General features: G+C 39.0%; 1 protein-coding gene across 1 annotated transcript in view; it reads right to left on the bottom strand.

Annotated features, from left to right (window-relative positions):
- The window catches only part of PLEKHG7 (pleckstrin homology and RhoGEF domain containing G7), a 46,457-nt gene extending 35,912 nt beyond the window's left edge, over positions 1 to 10,545 (bottom strand). Inside the window, exons 1-4 of the mRNA XM_065560502.1 lie at positions 10,452 to 10,545; positions 8,425 to 8,465; positions 1,901 to 1,996; positions 731 to 880 (exon numbers count right to left, since the gene is read on the bottom strand). Of these exons, the coding sequence (XP_065416574.1) occupies positions 731 to 880; positions 1,901 to 1,975 (225 nt within the window). The 5' untranslated portion in view covers positions 1,976 to 1,996; positions 8,425 to 8,465; positions 10,452 to 10,545. The remainder of the gene's footprint in view (positions 1 to 730; positions 881 to 1,900; positions 1,997 to 8,424; positions 8,466 to 10,451) is intronic.
- Between the last annotated feature and the right edge of the window lie 12,628 nt (positions 10,546 to 23,173).

The following is a 23,173-nucleotide window of genomic DNA, read 5'->3' as shown; positions in this document are numbered from 1 at the left end:
ATTTTATTTTTTCTGCAGGGTGGGAGGAGAGCTTGAAATCCTAGAATTACTGCAATACTAGAATTTTGCATTTTCAGGTTCTAGTCTGGATAACACAGTTACAACCTGTTAGTCCTCTTCAAGCTAAGCTATTAAAAGCCAGAAGTACAAAATGAAATGGGCTAGCAATAATGGAAAGTATAGCAATATGAGTCTGAAAGGGGGAGTTGAGAGAGAGTGAAAGACAGACTAAAATGGCCTCTGATCAGGGCCAGCTCCAGGGTTTTGGCCGCCCCGAGCGGGAAAAAAAAAAAAAAAAAAAAAAAGCCGCGGTCGGCTCTCCGAGAAGGAGAGAGGGACCCGCTGCCGATTTACCGCCAATGAGCCGGACGTGCTGCCCCTCTCCATTGGCTGCCCCAAGCACCTGCTTGCTGCGCTGGTGCCTGGAGCCGGCCCTGCCTCTGATACTACTGGGAGTACAGAACGCACAGAACCAAGAGAGCTTGATGCAAAACACTGAGAAGAGGTACACAGAGGAAAAGATTTCATCAGGATGAAATGAAAACCAGAGAATTGTGGAAACAGGTTTAGAAAACAAGACACGAGGAGCACAAAAGTATACAGCACAAAAGTACAAGTAATTTCCATTGAGATATAAAGAAGGAGAGGTTATAGATGACTTTCTTCTTGCCCCATTGACAGCAGGACAAGTCCCATGTTTAATCTACTGGAGAAATAAATCCAAAGTTACCATCTTGAGAACCAGTAAGCGATCCAGAAAGTAACTGCATTCACTTGTAAAAAGTTCCCACATAGCTTCTTCTTTCCTCATTTCTAATGGATCATCAGTGTCTTTCTCCTCAGTCTGTTGAGTCGTTATCATTTCATGCCAAGTTTTATTCTATTGATTGGAGGAGGGGGCAGGGGAAGGAAAAAACCTTACACATTTCATGCAAAATAGCTGACTGATTCATAAACTGCTGCAATCTTTATGCAATGTATTAAAATACAATATAAATAATAGAATCAGAGAAATGAAAGGCTTCGAGAAGTCATCAAGTGCAGCCCCCTGTGCTGTGGAAGAACCAAGTAAACCTGGCCTGGATAACAACAGTTCTCGCCTTTGGTTGGATGTTTAATAGTTAAAAAATAAAAATCTTGACATTTTACTCTTGAGTATTACAAATCATATATATAACAATAATAATGCAAAATAATAATAGCACCTTCCATCCAAGGATCAGGGCGGTTTGCAAACATTATTGAATTTAACCTTACCTCATCCCTCTAAAGCAGAGGTGTATTATTATATCTGTTTTTCAGATGGTGAAATCAAGGAACAGAGACCTTCACAGAGTATCTACACTGCAGCTGGGAGAGAGCCTCCCCGTGTGGAGGGAGACACTCGAGTTAGCTTTGCTTGAGCCAGCACACTAACAATTGCGGTGTGGTCATTGCAGCATGGGAGGGGTTCGGGCTAGCCCGCCGAACTCTGACCCACCAGCTCAGGCGGCTTGAACACGGGGAGTTAGCCTGAGCCACTTCCAAGGTGCAACATCCACACTGCTATTTTTAGGGGGCTAGCTTGAGCGAAGCTAGTGTGACTCTCTCCCGAGGCTGGGAGGCATGGTCTGAGCTGCAGTGTAGACATACCCTAAGTGACCACGGGCACATGAAGCCTGGCAGACCTGGGCATAAATCCCGAATTGCCTGACTCCTAGACTTCTGTCTTAACCACAAGACTAACCATCTTCTGTTGTAACAATTGTACCCTAAATTTATATACAGATTCTGCATGTAGATTGCCTATGTCGATTACTGGCATGGAAAAGATTAATTTTAAAAGAGACACAAAGAAGGGAAAATAGTTTTGAGTCCATTGGAGAGGACTATCAGTGTAATATACAGAGTATTGCAGTACCTTAAAACTGTGAAACTCGTATCCACTGCAGTCTGTGATCTTAATGGTTGAAAGACAGTTTTTCAGATCAGACATTTGCTTTTGTTTGTCTTTACTCTGTTAAAAGATAAATTCTATATGTTATAATTTAAAGAGGTAAATAATATGCTTATTAGCTTCAGTAATTTTGTTTTAATCTGCAAGGACCTCACCCTAATGTTTGGTTTCTTTGCCAACCCACGTACACATAGCCAGTGAAAGGAGTGTAGATGCGGTGCTGTCATTTGCTTCTACATATTGGATATGGACAGGAGCCAATGTCAAGGTGGCTCTTTGGCACAATGAGATTGAGTTGTACAGTGCGGTAGTCTTTGACTGTTGCTAACCCAGAATATCACAAGTGATAATGAGCTATTCTCAAAACCCATCTAGGAATAAACTCAACTTGTTTTGCTCATGCAAAAATCAGTGATATGTGACCAGGAAATCTATGAGGGTAAAAACATTTTCAAAATATTTTAATAAACTACATATTTAAAGTGACACTGTCTGATCAAATTTGCCATAACATTTAGGGTGCTTTTTTGTGTGTGTAAAAATAAGATTTTATGAACCCTAAAAGAGATTTTTCCATGAAATGAATAATAATAAAAGCATCAATGGAATTTTTAAAAAACAAACAAACATTGCTTGCAGCATTTGCACACCAAACCTCACAGCATTATGCTTAGTGCCACAAATATTTTAGAGTTTCAAAGTGAATGTTGACTAGACTGTGTTTCATATTGGCTTTCAGAGACCATTTGGGGGCTTGTACTTAATACTCTCAAAAATGAATTTTAAGGTGAATGCTGGAATATTTGCCAAAAGCACCTTTTGAAATGTGTATTTCATTATAATATTTGAAATTCACAGTTTGATCTGTGATGGTCAGTTCCATAAGATGTTCTATCAGTGAGCAGAAACAATATTACGTGCATTTTCTAATTAAGGCACTGATCCTGCAAACACGTAGGCATGTGCTTAACTTTTATGTTCATGAATAATCCCAGTGAACTCACTTTTGAGTGAATATCAAAATTAATAACAAATGTTTCTTGCAATTTGAATAGCTTGTTTGAGTTTGTTGCAAATTTTAAATATTTGAACCTCAAAATTCTCAGTCTCAGGTTACAATCCAACAAATACTTATGCACATGCTTAACTTTCAACATGCAAATAGTCCCATTCAAAAAGAGCCAAATGTTAGTGGTATGGTCCTGGCAGACTAAAACCATAATAATGTAGCCAATTATTTATGCCTTTAAAGAATTAACATGTGAATAATTTATTTACCTTTAAACAAAGTAAAAACAAACAAAAGCAAATATCAGATCTAGAAAATTGGCTTTCAACCATTAAGATTACAGAATGCAACAGATATCCGTTTCACAGTTTTTACTAAGGTATTGAACTCAAGCAGACCACTCCTAGGTTAAGCTATATATGCATTAGTGTTTGCAGGATTGGCACCTATAACTGTAAGGATTATAAAGTGAAAGTGAATAAGGAAAATTATTTACTTGTTCCCATAATATAAGAACTATGGGCCACCAAATGAAATTAATGGGCAACAGGTTTAAAACAAATAAAAGGAAGTTCTTCACACAGCGCACAGTCAACCTGTGGAACTCCTTGCCTGAGGAGGTTGTGAAGGCGAAGACTATAACAGGGTTTAAAAGAGAACTGAATAAATTCATGGAGGTTAAGTCCATTAATGGCTATTAGCCAGGATGGGTAAGGAATGGTGTCCCGAGCCTCTGTTTGTCCGAGGGTGAGATGGATGGCAGGAGAGAACCTGTTAGGGTCACTCCCTCTGGGGACCTGGCATTGGTCACTGTCAGTAGACAGTATACTGGGCTGGGTGGACCTTTGGTCTGACTCAGTATGGCCGTTCTTATATTCGTATGATTTTGAAGTTAAAATACCTAATATTTGCAACAAACTCTCATATGCTATTTGATTGGAGATGGAAATTTGTGAATAACTTTGACAAATACAACTGAGAATTTAGTTAACAGAAAAAGAAAGACATCATTCAGTGCAAATTGCTCACTCATCCTTAATTATGAGAATAGGAAGGTGAAATTGACTAACTAAAAGTGAAATTTACTCATCTATTTTCATTATCCAAGCTGCCTGGAAACCAATGAATAAATAAAAAACCTAAGCAGATAAAAGTAAAATAAATGTAAAGTATTTACAATTTTTTAATAGTTTAGTTGTGGTTGGCAACCTAGAAAGGAAATTAAGGTGGTCTTTTTTTTTTTTTTTTTTTTACGTGATTATTGACCTGTTCAAATAAAGTTTCAATCTGCATCTACAGTGGTGTAACAGAAATCAGCTTTCCCTTAGAGTTCAACTTTACCCTAGACAGAGAAGTACATTTACAGTGTATGTGTGATTTAATAACAATAAATATGACAGATTTCTATAGTACTTTTACTGCTCTGAGGGAGCAAACAAGTTTGAAGCCTCATTAGCTACCATAGCAGCATAGGAATCTGAATTTGGTTTGAACCTCCTACAGTGGAGTCACTAATGAGAATAATTATATAGACCATTTATTACCATCTGAAACCAAAGAAAGTGAATGTTATGGTAACTACTGTATTGCTACTAAAGAAACAAAATGGGACAATGAGCTGATATAAAAAAGGATACAGAAATTGTATCTCCTATGGAAAAACATTTTCATAGTTTAGTCATTTATTTATGTGAAAAAATATATGCACATACTGAAACAGTACAGAAAATATGGGATCCTCATCATTTTCCTGGTTTAATAATGCAAGCCATATATTCAGAAATATTTATTTTAAACAGTTTGGTAGCATCTGGTATTGGAGCTACAGGAAGAATTTTTATTCCCCATTGGTATTTGGGTGGTGGATGGCGGGGAGGAGAGGAGAATGCTTCAGAAGTTTTTCAAATGAAGCATCATTGATTTATTTATTGAAAAAGCCACTCTGAAAATTGTCTGCACTTGTTTAATTGCTTTGTCCTAATTTCTTAAATCCCACTTATGCCAATGGGATTTAAGCACATGCTTAATTGCCCTGCTGAACTGAGGTCTAAATTGACAAGTAAACAGGAATGTTTGTGCTCATGCAGGGAGAACAAAATGAGAAGAAACCGTTAGCTCCAGTGGCACAATGGGTTAACGCATGGTATTTATAGAGCTGTGCTGGGTGGAGTGATGCTGAGATTGTAAGTTCAAACCTCACCTGGAGCACTAGTTTGGGGGGAGGGATAGCTCAGTGGTTTGAGCATTGGCCTGCTAAACCCAGGGTTGTGAGTTCAATCCTTGAAGGGATCTGGGGCAAAAATCTGTCGGGGATTGGTCCTGCTTTGAGCCAGGGGTTGGACTAGATGACCTCCTGAGGTGTCCCTTCCAATCCTGATATTCTATGAAGACATGGCTCAAAAGTTAATCACCTTAGCCTAGATCCTAGTCCATGTGTGTGTAAATAAATAGTAATAAAATGGAGAAAAGTTGTTCTCTCCTGCCACAGAGGGCAGGACAAGAGACAATGGGTTCAAACTACAGCAGAGCAGATTTAGATTAAATCTCAGGAAAAAACTTCCTAACTGTAAGAGCAGCAGGACAATGGAACAGACGGGCCTCGGGAGATTTTCAAAAGGAGGCTGGAGAGCCATCTGTCTTGGATGGTAGACACAACAAATCCTGCATCTTGGGAGGAGTTAGACTAGATAAGCAGTTCTCAACTCAGGGGCTGCACACAGGTTTCAGGGGGTCCGCAAAGCAGGGTCAGCATTAGACTCACGGAGACCCAGGGCAGAAAGCTGAAGCCAGAGCCCAGCCACAGCAGGCCTGAAACCCAAGCCCAAGCAATTTAGCTTCCTGGGGCCTCTTGCGGCATGAGGCCATGGGCAGTTGCCCTGCTTGATACCTCCTAACGCTGGCCCTGGCTTTTATATACAGAAAAGCAATTGTTGTGGCACAGGTGGGCCGCAGAATTTTTATAGCATGGGGGGGGGGGGGGGGGGGGGGGAAGGGGGGCTCAGAAAGAAAAGGGTGGAGAACCCCTGGATTAGATGACCCTTGCGGTCCCCTCTAACCCTATGATTCAATGTGGGTACATGGGTCTGCCTGCACACATCAGCTTGCAAGATCCGGGCCCTACTAAGTATACCAAGGAAAATAATCATCTTGTTATGGGAATTTTTGAAGGAAGTCAGATTCATAAACTCTGTTGCAGCATGATGCCACTGGTAAAACAATCTTGACTAACATTAGGAAGTTGTCACATAGAAAATAAATACTTTACAAAAATATATTGCCTGTTAAAGCTTTATATATTAACTATAGGAACCAAATTTAAACAGAAAAGTAAAATAAAAAAATTAGGGAAAGGCCATTTAATTCTTACCAAACCATCCCATTTCTATATTTTAAATGGTATTTCTAACGCATAGTCCAACTGAGGGGTTGAAACTACTGCCCTTACGCATGTGAATTGCCACACGCATTTCAAGAAGGTTAATCATACAAATGAGGGAGTGGGATTCAACCCCTATTTTGTAACATTTTGGCCCCATTTTGAACATTTCAAGTATATGTGCTGCCATGTACCGTGTAAGGCTAGAAGGGACCATTAAGAATATCTAGTCTGACCTCCTGCATAACACAGACCAGAGGATTTCACCTTGCAAATATATGAACTGTGAAATATTTGTTGGTAAATGTCATGAACATACAGCTAAGGGTAGCATAAAATCCCTCCTTTACCTGTAAAGGGTTAAGAAGCTCAAATAACCTGGTTGGCACCTGACCAAAAGGACCAATAAGGGGAGAAGATACTTTCAAATCTGGGCGGGAAGGTTTTTGCGTTGTGCTGTGTGTGTTGTTGTTCTCTCCGAGACAAAGAGAGAGACCAAGCAAGTAATCCAGCTCCTATTGAGATGATACATCTAATATTACAGAAATAGTAAGTACCGGTAATAGCAAGGAAATGCGTTATATTCTCTTTTGTTTTAGCTTGTGAATTTTCCCTATGCTAAGAGGGAGGTTTATTCCTGTTTTTGTGTAACTTTAAAGTTTTGCCTAGAGGGGAATTCTCTGTGTTTTAAATCTTATCACCCTGTAAAATTACCTTCCATCCTGATTTTACAGAAGTGCTTCTTTTACTTTTTTCTTTATAATGAAGTTCTGTTTTTAAGAATCTGATTGGGTTTTTAGTGTCCTAAAAACCCAAGGGTCTGGTCTGTGCTTATCTTGGTTACCTATTTGGTTGGTATATTATTCTCAAGCCTCCCCAGGAAAGGCTGTGAAGGGGCTTGGGGGGATCTTTTGGGGAAACAGGAACTCCAAGTGGTCCTTTTCCTGAATCTTTGTCTAACTTACTTGGTGGTGGCAGCGATACTGTTGAAGGACAAGGAATTTTGCCTTGGGGAAGTTTTTAACTTAAGCTGGTGGAATATAAGCTTAGGGGCTCTTTCATGTAGGTCCCCACATCTGTACCCCAGAGTTCAGAGTGGGGAAGGAACCCTGACAGTAAACTATTAATTTAATCTTACTGACCCATCAGTCTAGCTACGTAGGTACTTATAGCCCTGATCACTGTACTGACTGAGTGGCTAAAGGAGCAGTAGGTTAATTTTAAATCTTTGATTAAAGTTAAAGCACTTACTTTAAACATCTTTGGTTTCCTCAAAAGATCATTTTGATTTTGTGACTAATATTTTTCAAAATTACTTGTTGACAATAAATAAAATAAAATAAAAAAAACTCCAAGACCTAATTGCGCATAGGCAGGTGACTAACTTTCAATGACCCCATATACATCTACAAGTGGAAACAGCAGATCCTTTCAGTACAAATTCACATATTATTTCATTCAGAGACACTTGAGAAATTTTATATACACAAATGGATCAGGAACTAGGTCTGTGCAGATTGTATTGTAAGAGTGGGTCCTTAGAGACAGGGTTAGGCTGGCTTTGTTCTTAGTAGGGGTCTTCAACTATTGGTAAATAGTATTAGTTCAACACATCAAATTTGTTTCATTGCAGCATGTTTCCTTCAGTTAACATCACTGATAAAGTGATTTTTGACTCCAATACAGTAGGATACTTTAACAGGTACTTAACTTTAAGTATTTGAGTAGTCCCGTTGTTAACTTCTTGGCCTCAATGACACGTGGCCATACGAAAGCAAGAACTTTACAAGTTTAAAAAGGAATTGGATGGTTGCATGAATATCTAGAATTTTTGTAATTAAAGCCAACAAAAAATGTTGGCAGTGTTATTAAGCCTTGCGCTTCAGGGTTTAAATCAATTTATATTTATTAGAAATCAGGATGAGACCTATGTAGGGGGCAGATCACTTCACAGATTACCTGGTTGAATTGAGGCATTTATTTTTGATTTCACCAGCCCTCTGCCTTTCTTCAGAGATAGTAAAATGAATAACTAAGTTAGCCTTTCACAGCTTTAATCTGTGGGAAACTATTACAGGAAAAATTATGTTGTGAAATACTCACAGCTCCTTTTCTGGCGAACGGCCACCTTGGTTTTTTGGACTCTAATGGGTGAAATTAAAACACATAAATTGTTGGGTACAAAAAGAAAAGGAAGATCATTATTATTATTTTGTGGCTTTTTTTTTGAAGGAGACATATAAAATTCTTAAGGAGAAGAAATAATTTATACTTAACTAAAATTTAACAGCTGTGTACAGGCAGTTTGTGAGGTTGAGCTAAACCCATTGATAGCTTTTGGAACAGGTCCCATGTGCAATAGTGATGTGTACCAATGACTGGATTTTCAGAGTTGCTGAGTGCTCACAATTCTCATTGTCAATGTGAGTTGCAGGTGCTCAGCACTGCTAAAAACCCGGCTACATGACTGCAAGTTAATTTCTTACCATGACATGGTCAATTAGACTTCACGTTAGTTCTTTAAAATGATATCATTCAACTTTCAAGAACACTAGGCATATCTGTTAATTATAGCATTTAAGGTCTTGACCACTAAGCCGTGGTCTACACTGGGGGGGGGGGGGAGATCGATCTAAGTTACGCAACTTCAGCTACATGAATAACGTAGCTGAAGTCGACATACTTAGATCTACTTACCACGGTGTCTTCACTGCGGTAGGTCAACTGCTGACGCTCCCCCGTCGACTCTGCCTGCGCCTCTCGCAGAGCTGGAGTACAGGAGTCGATGGGAGAGCACTCGGGGGTCGATCTACACTAGACTAGACTAGACTAGACGCGATAAATCGACCCCCGCTGGATCGATCATTGCCCGCCGATCTCGTTTTCCAGCCTAATTATACCACTATAGTTATACTGGTATAACTTCCCATGTGGACACTCTCTCTCTTATTCCAGAATAATTATATTGGTATAGTTATACCAGTAAATTTCCCCATGTAAACAAATCCTAATAACTCAGGCCCTGATTCATGAATGCATGTGCTTAAGTATCATTGTATTAAAATTGAAGTTCAAAACCACATCTACACTACAGGGGGGAGTCGATTTAAGATACGCAAATTCAGCTACGTGAATAGCGTAGCTGAATTCGACGTATCGCAGCCGACTTACCCCGCTGTGAGGACGGCAGCAAAATCGACTTCTGCGGCTTTCTGTCAACGGCGCTTACTCCCACCTCCGCTGGTGGAGTAAGAGCGTCGATTCGGGGATCGATTGTCGCGTCCCAACGGGATGCGATAAATCGATCCCCGAGAGGTCGATGTGTTCAAAACCACATTTTAAAATAATGATTTAGACAACTGTCAATTTAATAGTTCCAAAATAATATCCCATAGGACTGTGCATCATTTGGTAGCCCTTAATAGCTCACTACACCTAGCCTAATTCCTGACCTTTTTAATGGCTGAAGAACCTAAGGACTTGTCTACACTGTTGCTTAAGTTGATATAACTTATGTCGCTCAGGATTGTGAAAAAGCCACCCCCAGAGTGACACAAGTTACATGGACCTACGCCTTGTCCACACCAGTGCGAAGTCGGTGGGAGATGCTCTCCTGCCAACAGAGCTTCTGCCTCTCATTGAGGTGGAGTAATTATGCCGACGGGAGAGCGTTCTCCTATAGTGCATCTTCAGCAGATGCGCTACAGAGGTGCAGCTGTGCCAATGTAGTACAGTAGTGTAGATTAGCCCTAAGAAAAAAATCTATATTCGCCTGGGATTGAGAAAAGCGGCGAAGTGTCAAGCAATAGGAATATTAAGCCTCTGATATCTATAGTTTGACTCACCTTATTTATCTCATAGAATTTCTTTTGGAGTACGTGGCTTATAAACTAACGATGATGCTAAACACCAGTACCACTGTAGGCAGAAGTCACTGATCAACTGTATTATACAGCTGATCAGCAAAGAAGATTGATAAGAGTAAATCCACAGTGAATTTTCGTATTCACACCTGGCAGTTTCAACTCTGAATGTCTGAATCCTGAGGGGTGTTGGTTTATGCCTCAAGTATAATTTAACTTTTTTTTAAAATATAAATTTATGACTGGTTTAAAAGAATCAAAACCCACCCTGTACTTGACCTGCATTTAACAGCAATGATGAGCGTTGCAGGTAGTCAGCAGCATCGTCTGACACTAGGAGGTCTCCAGGGAACACTTCAAGTCCGGGCAAGCTTACCACCACAGAGCTACGTCTGCGTTCTGCTGATCTACATGAACTACAAAAGAAAAAACTTCAGAGCCTCTCCTAATATTATTACATAGGTGATTTATTTTGTGCTCATTGCTAATAATAAGCAACAGCAAGCAAAAAACCCCAAAAGCACACTTGGGCTCTGTATAATACATTAAAAAAATCAATAATTTAATGAGCAGAAAACTGGACCCCATGCAGAAAACGCCCTGCTCTCTCTTGCTGGCACTAACATTGTCACTCCTAAAAAACCGGCATGCCAGACACATACTAAGAAGTCTCAAAAGACAAAGCATTAAAATATACAGTGCTGTAATAATTTTCCCCACTACTTGTGATGCTATATAAAAAGAATGATAACCAGGTGTACACTAATGTATTATCACCAATGTGTCACCACTGTTGCACAGTTGCACTAAATCTGATACAAAGTATGTTATGTAAGGTATAAATGCAGAAGTTGTAATCTGCAAAATTTGATAATCCTGTTTATATGCATGTATCATCTTTGTATCTGAAGTTAAGAATATTTTCTATGTATTTGTATCTCAAACATGTGTTATGCTCCTGGGTGATACCCCCAGACAGATATTCATCAACACTAGCCAGCCTGAAGAACAATCAACTATTCCAGGGACCCTCCTGAAAATATCTGATGACTCAGCAAGGCATGTAAGGACATGTGATCTAAGACTCCATCTTTTACCAGTATCATGTGACCTTTTTCCATGCTCGTCTGACCCTGGACCCCATGTTGGCCAGTAACTTTCCATGCACATGGGCTGAGCTATAAACTGCAAGCTGTGACATGACTGCTTTGTCTTCATTCCCGCTCCACATCTCTGGACGTGATTTCTAACAAAGGAAAGCTTTGAACAATGGACTGAGGACCCCCAATCTAATGGTGAATGAGAGCGACTTATTGCAAGCTAGCAGATTTAACATCACTGCTATCATTCTCACCTGCAAACTGTGAAATCAATTGTAATGTGTATGATTCCTTTAACCAATTAATAACTCTCTTCTTTTCTTTTTATATTAATAAACCTTTAGTTTTTAGTTATTAAAGGAACTGGCTACAGCATGATATTTGGTAAGATCTAAAGAATATGTATTGACTTGGGGGAGTGGCTGATCCTTTGGAATTAGAAGAACCTTACATATGATGACTCTGGTTTTCAGGAACCTCTCATCAAAAAGACTTGATAGCTGAGTGGTGAGAGGGGCTGGATTGCCTAAGGACACTATGTTCTTACTTTCTTGTCAAGCAGTGTGGTGATACAGGAACTCACTTTTACTGGCTTGGTGAACTCTAATGTTAGAATAACCAACAGTTTGGGGTATATTTGTCCTATTTTTTATCAGTTTGCCCCGAATGTGGCATTCTCAGTTGCGACTCACACCAGGCATGACCCACACTGTTCCTTTTACAATGGATTATAATAAAATGGAGTCCTGCAGCATGTTTTCTTTATAATGTATCAGGTCTTACACAGTCCCACTGAATTACTGTATACCGTATTAATAGGTAACGGGTAAAAAGATGCCTATAAATTAGCCAAAAGGAGCATTTAATAAAAGAATAAAGAATCTTGTCTAGTAAGATACCCATAGAGTTTACAACCAAGTCCAGGGATTGAACATTTAAGAGCGGAGAAACAAAAGGTTAAAGTTCTTGCAGAAGCGTTTAAATGCATTCAGTGATTCACTTTGAAGCGCCTACAAGAGAGTGCTTGAATAAAGAATAGGATAGCAGCACACTGGGATGTTAACTAAGTCCACACATGGATGTAGGTGCCTTTGGGCTGCATGGATAAAGAGGGCTGATTTAATCTTTGACGTAACTCAGCCGATTTCAAAAAAAGCTAGAAAATCAGAAAAGAATTTCATGGGATTTTTAAAAAGTTTGAGTATACCTTTGTATATTTCACTTCCTTTTGGCCGTTTTGCGATGTTTTCATGTTCATAAATCTCTAGATAGTGTTCAGTCAAATTTGGTAATTACTCAAACATTTTCTAACACTCTTAATTTGCAGTATAATATGCCTTAACATGCTTGCTGGTGTAAGGCAAGCAGCTCTTTCCAACTGTTGTTACTAACAGAAGGCTATTCCATTTTTTGTTAGAGCTGATGCCAGGGGAAGTGGGAGTTGTTAATTTAAATGTAAGTATATGTATTTGACTGAATTTCATTTTCAAATGTATTGTTAATGTTTGGGTTTATAGTGAGGCTCCGAGATTTATTTTTCATGTAATCCAAAACTAATACTTAGATTGTAAACTCTTTGAACTGGGACCTTTTGTCATGTGGCTATGAACACAATGCCTAGAACAGTGTCCTGACTGGACTCTCGACATCCTACTGCATTGCAAATGTTAAATAACAGGCATGGTCCTAGAGCCCAGTTTTAAAACTGCTTCTGAAACGACTTCTAATTCTAGTCACGGTAACCTTGAAGACACTTATTTTACAGTACAAGCCAGCTGCTGCAGCATAATGGGCAATAAACAACTTCATGTGGTATAACGGCTAAACTGTAAAGATTGGCAGATTTCCATCAGCTTGGATTCATGATACCAATTTAGAAAATTCTGTTACTGATCTTAAAAAGTAGCTAATGATAGTCAGTTTTGACTCTGAATGCTAGGTTATTGACAACAGTGATGACAAACAACCAGTAGCGCTTTGTCATTCTTGGTAATCAAATTAAACGGTAGCATAATCAAAAATCAGGATAAAGTTCTTCATTTTCAAAAACACGTGCACCTAACTGAGCTCATCATTTAGGTGTGCAAATCTCCTACATGGATATGCAAGCTGCAGATACACGTGTGTATGTCTACCGTACACATAGGCGGGCAACCCCAACTTGGATGTATGCATCAGTGACTTGCATGCCTAAATCATGCATGCACACGTAGATGTATAAATCTATGACCATCTGAGCCAAAGTTTATATTGGGTTCTTTTGTTGGTTTTACTGGAGGAAAAAAGCTGCAATCTTGCGCAACTGAATTACTGGAGTTGGAGTTCTCTACATAGAAATGCAGCATTTCACCATTATTTTCTGCCTACAGAGTGTTTGTAGGTGTGCATTTTCTTCAGGATTTTTTTTTTCTTGGGAGGAGGGGAAGAATTTCATGCTTAAGTGCTTGAATGAAAGGATTGTGTTTACCATAGAGATGAACTGAAGCGCAACAAGGGTTGCAAATATTTGTGCAATAATTCTTCCTTTAAATCTGGTTTGCCAGTGAAACAACACAATGTCAACGGTTTGTATTACAAAGTTATAGAAAATGATTAAAAACCTTTAAGTAAATCAGGATCTGGAAAAATCAAACATACACTATGTACAATCTCTCCTAGCAATGGAATGAAACTTCACGTGGTATGTTTTTAAGGTGTGCACTTTGATGTGTTCCTAATTTTCTCTTAACTACACCTGTAATACATCTCAGATGTGACAGGGAATACGTGACCTATATCGTGCACCATATTTGATTTTAAAAATGCTTTCAAAGCTGTTATTAGAATAAATCTAATTTATGTAAGAATAAAAACAATTAGATCACAAAGATCAGCATTGTAGGATGTGTGCAGCACTAAATTAGAACGTGGCATACTCCAACAATATTATAAGGAAGTTCATTTGGAGGGCACAAGGGAATGAACAGGATTTCAAAAATGGACTGGCCTGTGTCCCATATCCCACTGAAAATGGACTGTCCTGTTTACACTTGAGAATGAGAGGCGCGTCTCTTGGGAGGGGGGAAGGGGAGGAGCGATCATTTGGGTAGTAAATTCCTCAGCATGTCATTGGAATGGGGTAGGGTGAAGATGAATTCATAGTAAACTGAGAGGAAAAGGCAAGTCCATTAGGATTGCAGGTGCAGGGATCCGTCTCTGCCTTATAGGCTCTTCTGACTGATCTGTGAAGTAGTGCTAAGGGTGTACAGCCAGCCCTCACAGCAATCTTCTAACTGAAAAATTCTCTGATGTTCCACTAGCGTTTCTTCTGGCTGTGATACCCAGGGATTAGGGTTGAATTAACTGATTTGGATAAAATCGGTTGAATAAATGCTTTGCTGAGAACTTGAACCAAATCCGATTACTGAACTTCAAAATTTTGTTTAAAACAAAAGAAAACACTAACTTTTTTTTTTCTTACAGTCTATATATCTTAATTTTGGCCAGAATGAGAAGTAGAGATAATGATGTACCATCAAAATCATAAAATATTCTCACAGTATTTCCTATCCATGAGTATACGACTCATTCTGTAAGGTTTCCACTCTGATTTCTTGATTAAACAGGTCCAGATGAGACTGGATGTAATTCAGATACACTTGGAGAGCCAGATTCTCATATGGTGTAAATTAATACAGCTCCAATGAAATCAACTAAATTATCCCAGCCGAAGCTCTGAGTAGTGAGTACTAAACTTTTGTCCAATTCAATCATCAGAAGTTTTCAGATCTACCCACTAGCAGATAGATTTTAGCAGAACTATATCTCCGGCTCGTACAAACATTCATGCTATTACTGGGCCTGTATCTATGCAGTGTTGCTCTGACACAGACAGACCAGAATGGCTATTCCCATAGTAACTGTTAGTCTGCTATTTGCTGAAAGCTCCAAAGACTGAAATATGGGTTGGGATTTACAGCAAATCAGAAAATTTGGGGACTTGGCCCACCCATGAGCCATATGCTTTTAAACACATGCACATGCACACTGGAACATGTCTTAGGAATTTCCTTCCCAGGTGAGGCATTGAACAAATTCACCTCCACTTTTGACATTCACTCACTCCCTTAGGTATTGGCAGGACTCTAATGTAAGTCCTATTAAAATGTAGTCATGAACTCATCACTTGAATGTTGTTTGTGAGGCTATTTCTGCTGTTTAGTTTAGTTTCTGGCCATCTAGAAGCATCACCAACCTAGCATTAACAGTCTTACGGGTCCTGCACCTTCCATGTATCCCACCTAAAATTTTCAAGGTACTGTTCATTAAAATGATTATAACACCAGGAAACAAGGAACTGATATGTAGGGATGTGCTGGTGGTGCTTATCTTGTTTTATGTTCTTGTTTAGGGTGACCAGTAGCAACTATGAGAAAACAGGACAGGAGGTGGGGGGTAATAGGCGCCTATATAAGAAAAAGTCCCCCCAAAATGGGACTGTCCCTTTAAAAACGGGACATCTGGTCACCCTATTCTTGTTGTTATTTTTGTTTGTTGTGTACGTAAAAGTCAGGTGTGCAAATATTTACAGAAAGGAGACACAAAAGGAGTATAAGTGTGGCTGAAGCAAATTCAGTTTGAAATTCAAGTGAATATTCCCTGAAAATTCTTTGTGGTATTCACTCAAATCTTCTAAGAGCTTAGTGAGATCGGTTACAGCAAACGGCACTTTACAACTCCATATCATGTCAGCAAGCTGCTGTGCTAACTCTTCAAAGAAGAGAATCCAAGTATTCGTTTTGGTCTGGAGGGTTAACAATCGCTTCACCCAGCAATAATCCTCAATCTGATTCTCTTGTGAGAACAATACAGAGCTGTTCTGGTAGTTATTCTCCAAAGCTATTTTAGAAAAAAAGTCACTCAAGATTTTGGGATGTTTTACGTTCTTCAACAGATGAAATCTGACACTAGTTAATCCAAATGGCTAGACCTGCTTAGCAATTCAAACCTATTGTGTAGCTGTCCCAGACAGTCCAACTAAAACATTGTGCAAACATATCAGGGCATGCCAGAGAGAGGGCCTCTCAAATAAATCTCATTAACAAGCTTCAGTATAAACTAACCAGTGATCCTGTAATTTAAATGTGAGTTTTCCTTGCATGTACGTACAGTAAGCGTTCCACTAATTGGACTAAATTTAAAAGAATAATGGATTTCGGCTTAGAATAAGCTAAAACAAATACTTACGTACCTTGATATAAATAGTTCCTTTTTCTGAAAGAAAGTGAGAAATTGTTGTTACTTGTTATGAAAGAAAATAATCTAGTCTTTTTTAAGGAGCGTCAGTTTCCTATGGAAATATGATTCCAGACTCAAATATGGGTCTAATTGATTATTTCCTGAAAGGTGTTTATGAGGCAATGGGGCCAGAACTTATTTGATAGCAATAATATCTTTCTATTTTTGAGGGAAAAAATAAAGTAAAACTATTTAGATTTAAATAAAAAATACGCTTTGGGCCCTGATTCAGTACAGCATTTAAACACATGCTTAAGTCCACCTTTATTCAGCAAAGCATGTGCTTAAGTGCTTTGTGGAATGGGGCTGGACTGACTCACATAGAATCATAGAATCAAAGAACTGGAAGGGACCTTGAGAGGTCATCTAGTCCTGTCCCCTGCACTCAAGGCAGGACTAAGTATTATCTAGACCATCCCTGACAGGTATTTGTCCAACCTGCTCTTAAAAATCCTCTATGATGGAGATTCCACAACCTCCCTAAGCAATTTATTCCATGCTTAAAGTTAATCATTTACTTAAGTGTTTTGCTAATTCAGGGCCTTAGTCACCAATTGTGAAGGAGAAACCTTCCTTCCTAACTAACATAGATATTGGTCTATTTAAGCAATGGGACCCAGGTCAGGCTGTGGTTAAATCGGACAGGCCCTGGTTTAGTTTGCCCATAATTTACTTTGAGATATAATTCAAGCATACAGAAGAATTGCTGAAGAAGGGGACGGAATATTCCATTCTAGCTCATGTTACCTGAACACATGCCTGCTGAGTAGTGTTAAGCTGGGAAACTTGTTCTCTCCCAGGCAAGGTAGCAGTGTTGACCGTCCACACTTTTTGAAACACTGGCTCAGAACTACCATTGCTGAGCTGATCTTTTTGATGTGGTAGCTTTGATTTGAGGTCAAAAGTCTCCAAAGCAGCTAATTGAGTTTCAGAGTTTTCTTTGGAAGACAGCAATTTTTCATGAATGCAGGAGGGTAATGAAAATGAGGAAGAGGAATAGTACATAGTACACCGAGGTGGACTTTTACAAATATGCCGCAGTGAACCAGCGTGCTCCCTCTGGCTTCCCAACCTAGTGCCATCAAAGCACTCCTGAAGTCCTGAAGCTTGCGAGACGGAGGCCACGTTATTTCTTAACCGCCTTAGCGTTGGGGAGGTGGAAATTCTGCCTGGAGCATGCCTGTCAAACTGGAAAGCTGCACTGTAGCTTTCCTCGTGCTCCTTTGATGGAACCTTTAGCAGGATTGGAGGCTCACTGCAACTTCTTCTCTGGATGCAGCCAACTGGTGACATCTTACAGTCCATACCAATTGAGATAGCCCTTGTTTCGCAGGGCTGGAAGATGTCACTTTCTGAGTCACTGTTTCCTGACAAATCAACATTCTCTTCATGTGGGTCAATCTTCTTGTTTAGATGACATTCTGCTTTGAGGTAAGTTTCTTCATCCAGTTCCAGAGAATAATCACAAACTGGTTGTTGCATCCTTTAGCTACAGCATGCAGACCTCTAGCTGTTATCAGTTAGAAAGAACACAATCAGAAAAGAAATCTCCATTCTCAAACGGAATGTTCCCAATTTAACCTCATGTACTTCATATCCCTTTTTAATTAATTATTATCTCTTGTTGAAAACCTGGTGCTGTTTAAGAATAGGACTGAAAAACAAATTCCTGACCACTATTCATTGATGTCACAAAGCTCTTTTAAATCATTATTTGTATTTACTATACGGTGACATGTTCAGTTCTTGTGTAACTGCATTTACTAAAGTCAATGGAATTTAATATACCTCTAAGTCAATGCAGTTGGCCCAGGGATAAATTTGACCTATGGATTTAAATGGTCAAAAGTGACTAGTGATTTTTGGGTGCTCAGCTTGAAATGCCTTAAAGGGACCTGCTTTTCAGAGGGATAGTCAGCACTTTCTGAAAATGAGATGCCTCACGTTGTGTACCAAAAATCACTAGTCACTTTTGAAAATTAAAACATTCATGTTCATTAACAGAAAAGGGCTTCTTTCCTATTTAAGGGACTCAAAAACTGTCTCTGTCTCTCACTGCATATTATAACAGCTACATAACTGCATGGTAGAATGGGTGTTCTATAAACATATAACTATCCTCCTAAAGAGCCAGGTGTAGAAAATATGTCGGGTTGAAAAATCTAGCTTTGATTGGTATCTGTTTCCTTGTTAGAACTTTTGATTCTTCTCTTTCCACACACATTCTTTCCGTGTTTTATGTGCACTTACATTTAATATGCCAGCATGTACAAATAAAGAAACAGAGATAGATACATAGATAAGGATGCATATGTGTAATTATAGCCCAGTGTGTGCAAATGCTAAACATCTCACCATAAAAAAGAACAATAATTGTTGAGTACTATTGAACTTTGAGCATTTTGAGAATTGATTGGTACACAGTTAGTTCATGCAGGGGCTCCTGTAGTTTAAGATGACTGGGGAAATCTAAAATGTTCAATGGTCCTTAAATTCATCCTTCCACCTCTAGTATGAGGCTTTGTGTGTAATCTCCTTATTAGTATGGTGGTCTGTGACATAATATATGTCATTATAGTACTGTTCTCCAGAATCAGACTCAGCAATTTATGGTAGGACTGCCTTTCCATGGACTATTGCATTTGATGCTCTCCTGGAAAATGCCATGTGAATCTAAGGTACTTTGTTCAGTGCTCAGATATAACAATGGTGGGCACTGTAGATATACCTGTAAAAGATATGGACTCTCACCTCCCATGATCATTCCTCTATAGCAATTTTTCTCCATATGAATATTCAGATTTTCTTATAAGGCAGTTTGGTTTGTAGCATAGAGGGCTTTAGGATGGATATCTGAAAAGACCCTGTTCTAAAAGGTTTCAGGAGCAAATAAGAATTTCATGAGCTCAGAGGCCCTGTAGTGGGGCGGCTGCTCCACTCCTGGAGAACAGGGGTTAAAACAGCCAAGCTAGGCGGATTGGGGAAGCAGCCACAGCTGTGGCCAGCTCAATTAGGGCCCAGCTGGCCCTGATAAGAGGGCTGTGGGCCAGAAGCTGGAGGAGTCTCTCTCCAGCCTTAGAGGGAGAAAGCTCTGGCTGCCTGGGAGCTCAGGGTATAGGGAACGGGGCCTGAGAAAAGGCAAGAGGAGCAGGAGAGATCCAGCCTGGTAAATCCTCAGGTTGTGGGCCTTGCTAAAAGGCCAAAACAGGTACTGCGGTTGCAGAGGCTGCTGCCCGGGCTTAGGCAGAGGCAGCTGGTCTGAACCCCTTGCCAGTGATGAGTGGTCATTACAGACTGCAATCTGCCCCTGTGAGCGGGGGCTAGATGGTGACTGGCAGTAGCCACTGAGGCAAGGTGGGGATAGAGGGTTGGGGGTTCCCCTGGGAGGGGAGACCCAGATTGTGGATTATTGCTGGGGGCAGAACCCTGAGGTAAATGGGCACTGGGTCCGGGTGGGACATGGGGCCAGCGGCAGGCAAGACACCGGCCAGGAGGCGGCGCTCCGTATGCTGGAGAGCTAATTCCCAAGACAACTATCAGGAGGCGCGGTGGCGGTGAGTCTTTCTTCGCTACAGGCCCTGATTGAGCAAAGTACAAAGGCATATGCTTAACTTTAAGCTTGAGTAGTACCATTACTTTCAATGAAACTAATTATGTGTTTAAGATTAAGGATATAGCTAAGTACTTTGCTTGATTGGGGCCAGAGTCTCTTAATTTTTCTTAGGTCTTTTTCTACCAAGAAGTGAGACTACAGCACTATACTATATTAGGAATAGCCCCCTTTTTTTTTTCTTTTTAAGCAGGACAAATGGGCTATATCAAATAACTATTATTTACTGAGAGGTTAAGCAAATAAAATCTAACTATCATTTAAGACAAGGCTAACCTGTATTTTCTTTACAGCAGGGAAGCAGGATGCTTTGAAATAAATAAATAGAATTGGTATTATGTAATCAAATAATAAAGAAAAAAGTTAATAATCAAGCTATAATGGCAATTGCTTGGCAATTTATCTGGTAATTAAGTGTAGTAATCTGTTTTATGTTTCATAATGTATGAAGGTATAGTTCCCAGATACTACGGTAATAGTCCCTCTAGAAATGGATTGATAGGTAAGAAAATAATTGATGATAAACTAGTTATTTAACAAATGTGGCCTCTCATTTTGTCAACAGAATATCTGCAAACCATTCAGGATTTCCCCAAATCTATTTATTAGTTGTTTATTCAAACATATGCTGGCTTTTTACCCCGCTTGATTGAATGTGGCTTGTGAAATTTGATCTGGTATGGCTTAGTTTTAAATGGATAATCATGTGGTATTGTTTCTGTTCTCTCATTGGATAAATCTACCAATACTTTTGACCCAAATTCGTGAAGGTGCAAACTTAAAATCTATTTTTTTGCGACTTCTGATGTATGCAACTTTTACATTTGCTTTCCATAAACATTTGGGCCAATCCAATCACTCAAAAGATTGCAGGAAGCAAATGCAAATTCCCATCTTGAACATGATGGAAATGAATTAATCACAACTGTGATGAATATCCATATATTTTTTTTGCCTTATTTACCCATCTTTGAGAGAGAGGAAAAAAATCAAAGCATGTGCTCATTAAAACTGATACACTTGGAACCCACACTCTCCATAAATCATGCACAAAATCAGTGTTATTTCCCTGATTTTCATCTAGGCTGTAATAGCACAAGGTTGTAGTGAGATCTTCTATTACTATGGCTTCATGATCTTTTCAGCATTTATTAGTATACTGTGAAGTATTATAAATAAAACTAAGCTACATTCACTGAATAAATGAACAGAAGTATATTTTGTGATGCATTACATTTGTTCTTTTAATAAGTGAAACCACTTGGTTGTCTATCTGCAGAATTCTATAATTCACAATAGGGCTTCCAGATATTAGTATGAATTAAAGTTTTTACTGTGTAGACTTTATTTTTGTTAAACATATATGCTTATGAAGCACAATTTGAATTAACACTTATTCCCCGGAAAGCTCTTACATTAAACTGAACATATAATAAATTTCAGTAGTTTTTTTTGAAACTAGGAATCAAGAAACTCTTCACAGCAACATAATCTTGACAAAGCAAAACATGATATAAGAAAAGGACAGACACACGGACATACTCTAGGTCATTAAACTTACTGCTTTATACAGCTGAAGAATTGGTTTCATTCTCAAATTGTCAACTTTCAATCTGTTCACATCCTCTGCAAATATAACAAAAATAAAATAAAAATGTCAAACATTTAACTTGCTTCACTGTATATTGGACTCAGCCGAAGCGATACCTTTTTCTCTTCCTAAGCTTCCTTGCTGAGTGCTGAAATAGGGAACTAGTTTTTCTTCTTGTAGATTCAACGTTTCTAGGGGATTTGTTTATCAGAGAGGTCAGACGGAGTGGCTTCAGGATCAATGCCAGTTTACAAACGGTAACATGATCCATTTTAACACAAGATTAACAGTATTCACTCTCTAGAATAATTGTCTCTCCTCTTTGCTTTTCTTTTTCCCTTTCTCTGCATAGATTTGCATAGATTTGTACTGATAAGGTTTGGCAACGGAAATCTTCCTCAGGTAAGGAATAGGTATCAAGAGCAGATGAAATTCTAAGGAACGATTAAATCCTGTTTCTATGCAAGTGTCTTAAGCAATTAGAGCTGTCTGAATTAATCATTGTGAATAATTTAATCAATGAATTCAGCACTTTTATTCTGTTCATGAATGATCAGCAATCAGGTTGGGATTCTAACAAGTATGTTCACAATTGTTTGAATTATATGTGTGGAAAAATTGTCTATGGATTATTCAAGAACTAGTCTGAGTATTTGCAATTCTTTATTCACTGCTATACAACTGATCAGCTAAGCTACCTGATATCATTTCCAATCTGTGATTGGATGCTTAAAACTGAAGTCTTGTTTATTTGTTCACAAATTCTCCACATATCATAATTGTTCAAATCTATTGTGCAAGCAATACAATTTTTCAAATGGCTGAGCAAACACTGCCAGTGCAAATATTCTCAGTGATGTATATTTGTACTAGAATTTGACACTTTTCACCTTTAAACATTTTTGCAAATAGAAAAGTCACCCAACCCAAAGGTACATGAATAAGTGTCTGATCCATTACTGACTGAAGTCAGTGGAAAGACTCCCACTGAATTCAGTGGAGACTGGATTAAGGTCCCAAGGGGAGAAGGCAAATTGGAAAGTTTTATTCACAAGAATACTCATTTAAATGTTTTCTGTTTTCATCTGGCTCAGCTAGTAATAAAAAGGAATGGGAAAAACTTTCCCTTCCCTCATTGATCTTGAAACATCCTTTATGACATAGGTGGATTTGTTTTAAATAGAAAATTTTGAATCCGCAAATAAGGCCACGTTTTTCCACTCTCAGCTTGTCCTTTAAATTGATATCAGATGAGGGGGAGCAGATCATCTTCTTCATGAAATGCAGACAAATATCTGTTCTGATGATGTGGAGGCCACCCTGCCTTCTGGCTTCTAAAAAAACATTCTTTATAATTAACTCCACCTTGTCTCAGGGCAGGCCTCCCTTCTCCCCTCATCGTCAGTGCTGT

This window comes from Chrysemys picta, chromosome 1 (assembly GCF_011386835.1).
Source record: "Chrysemys picta bellii isolate R12L10 chromosome 1, ASM1138683v2, whole genome shotgun sequence".
NCBI classification, from domain to species: domain Eukaryota; kingdom Metazoa; phylum Chordata; order Testudines; family Emydidae; genus Chrysemys; species Chrysemys picta.
Note: the sequence above shows the minus strand (reverse complement) of the source record. Positions and strands in the feature narration are given on the sequence as shown.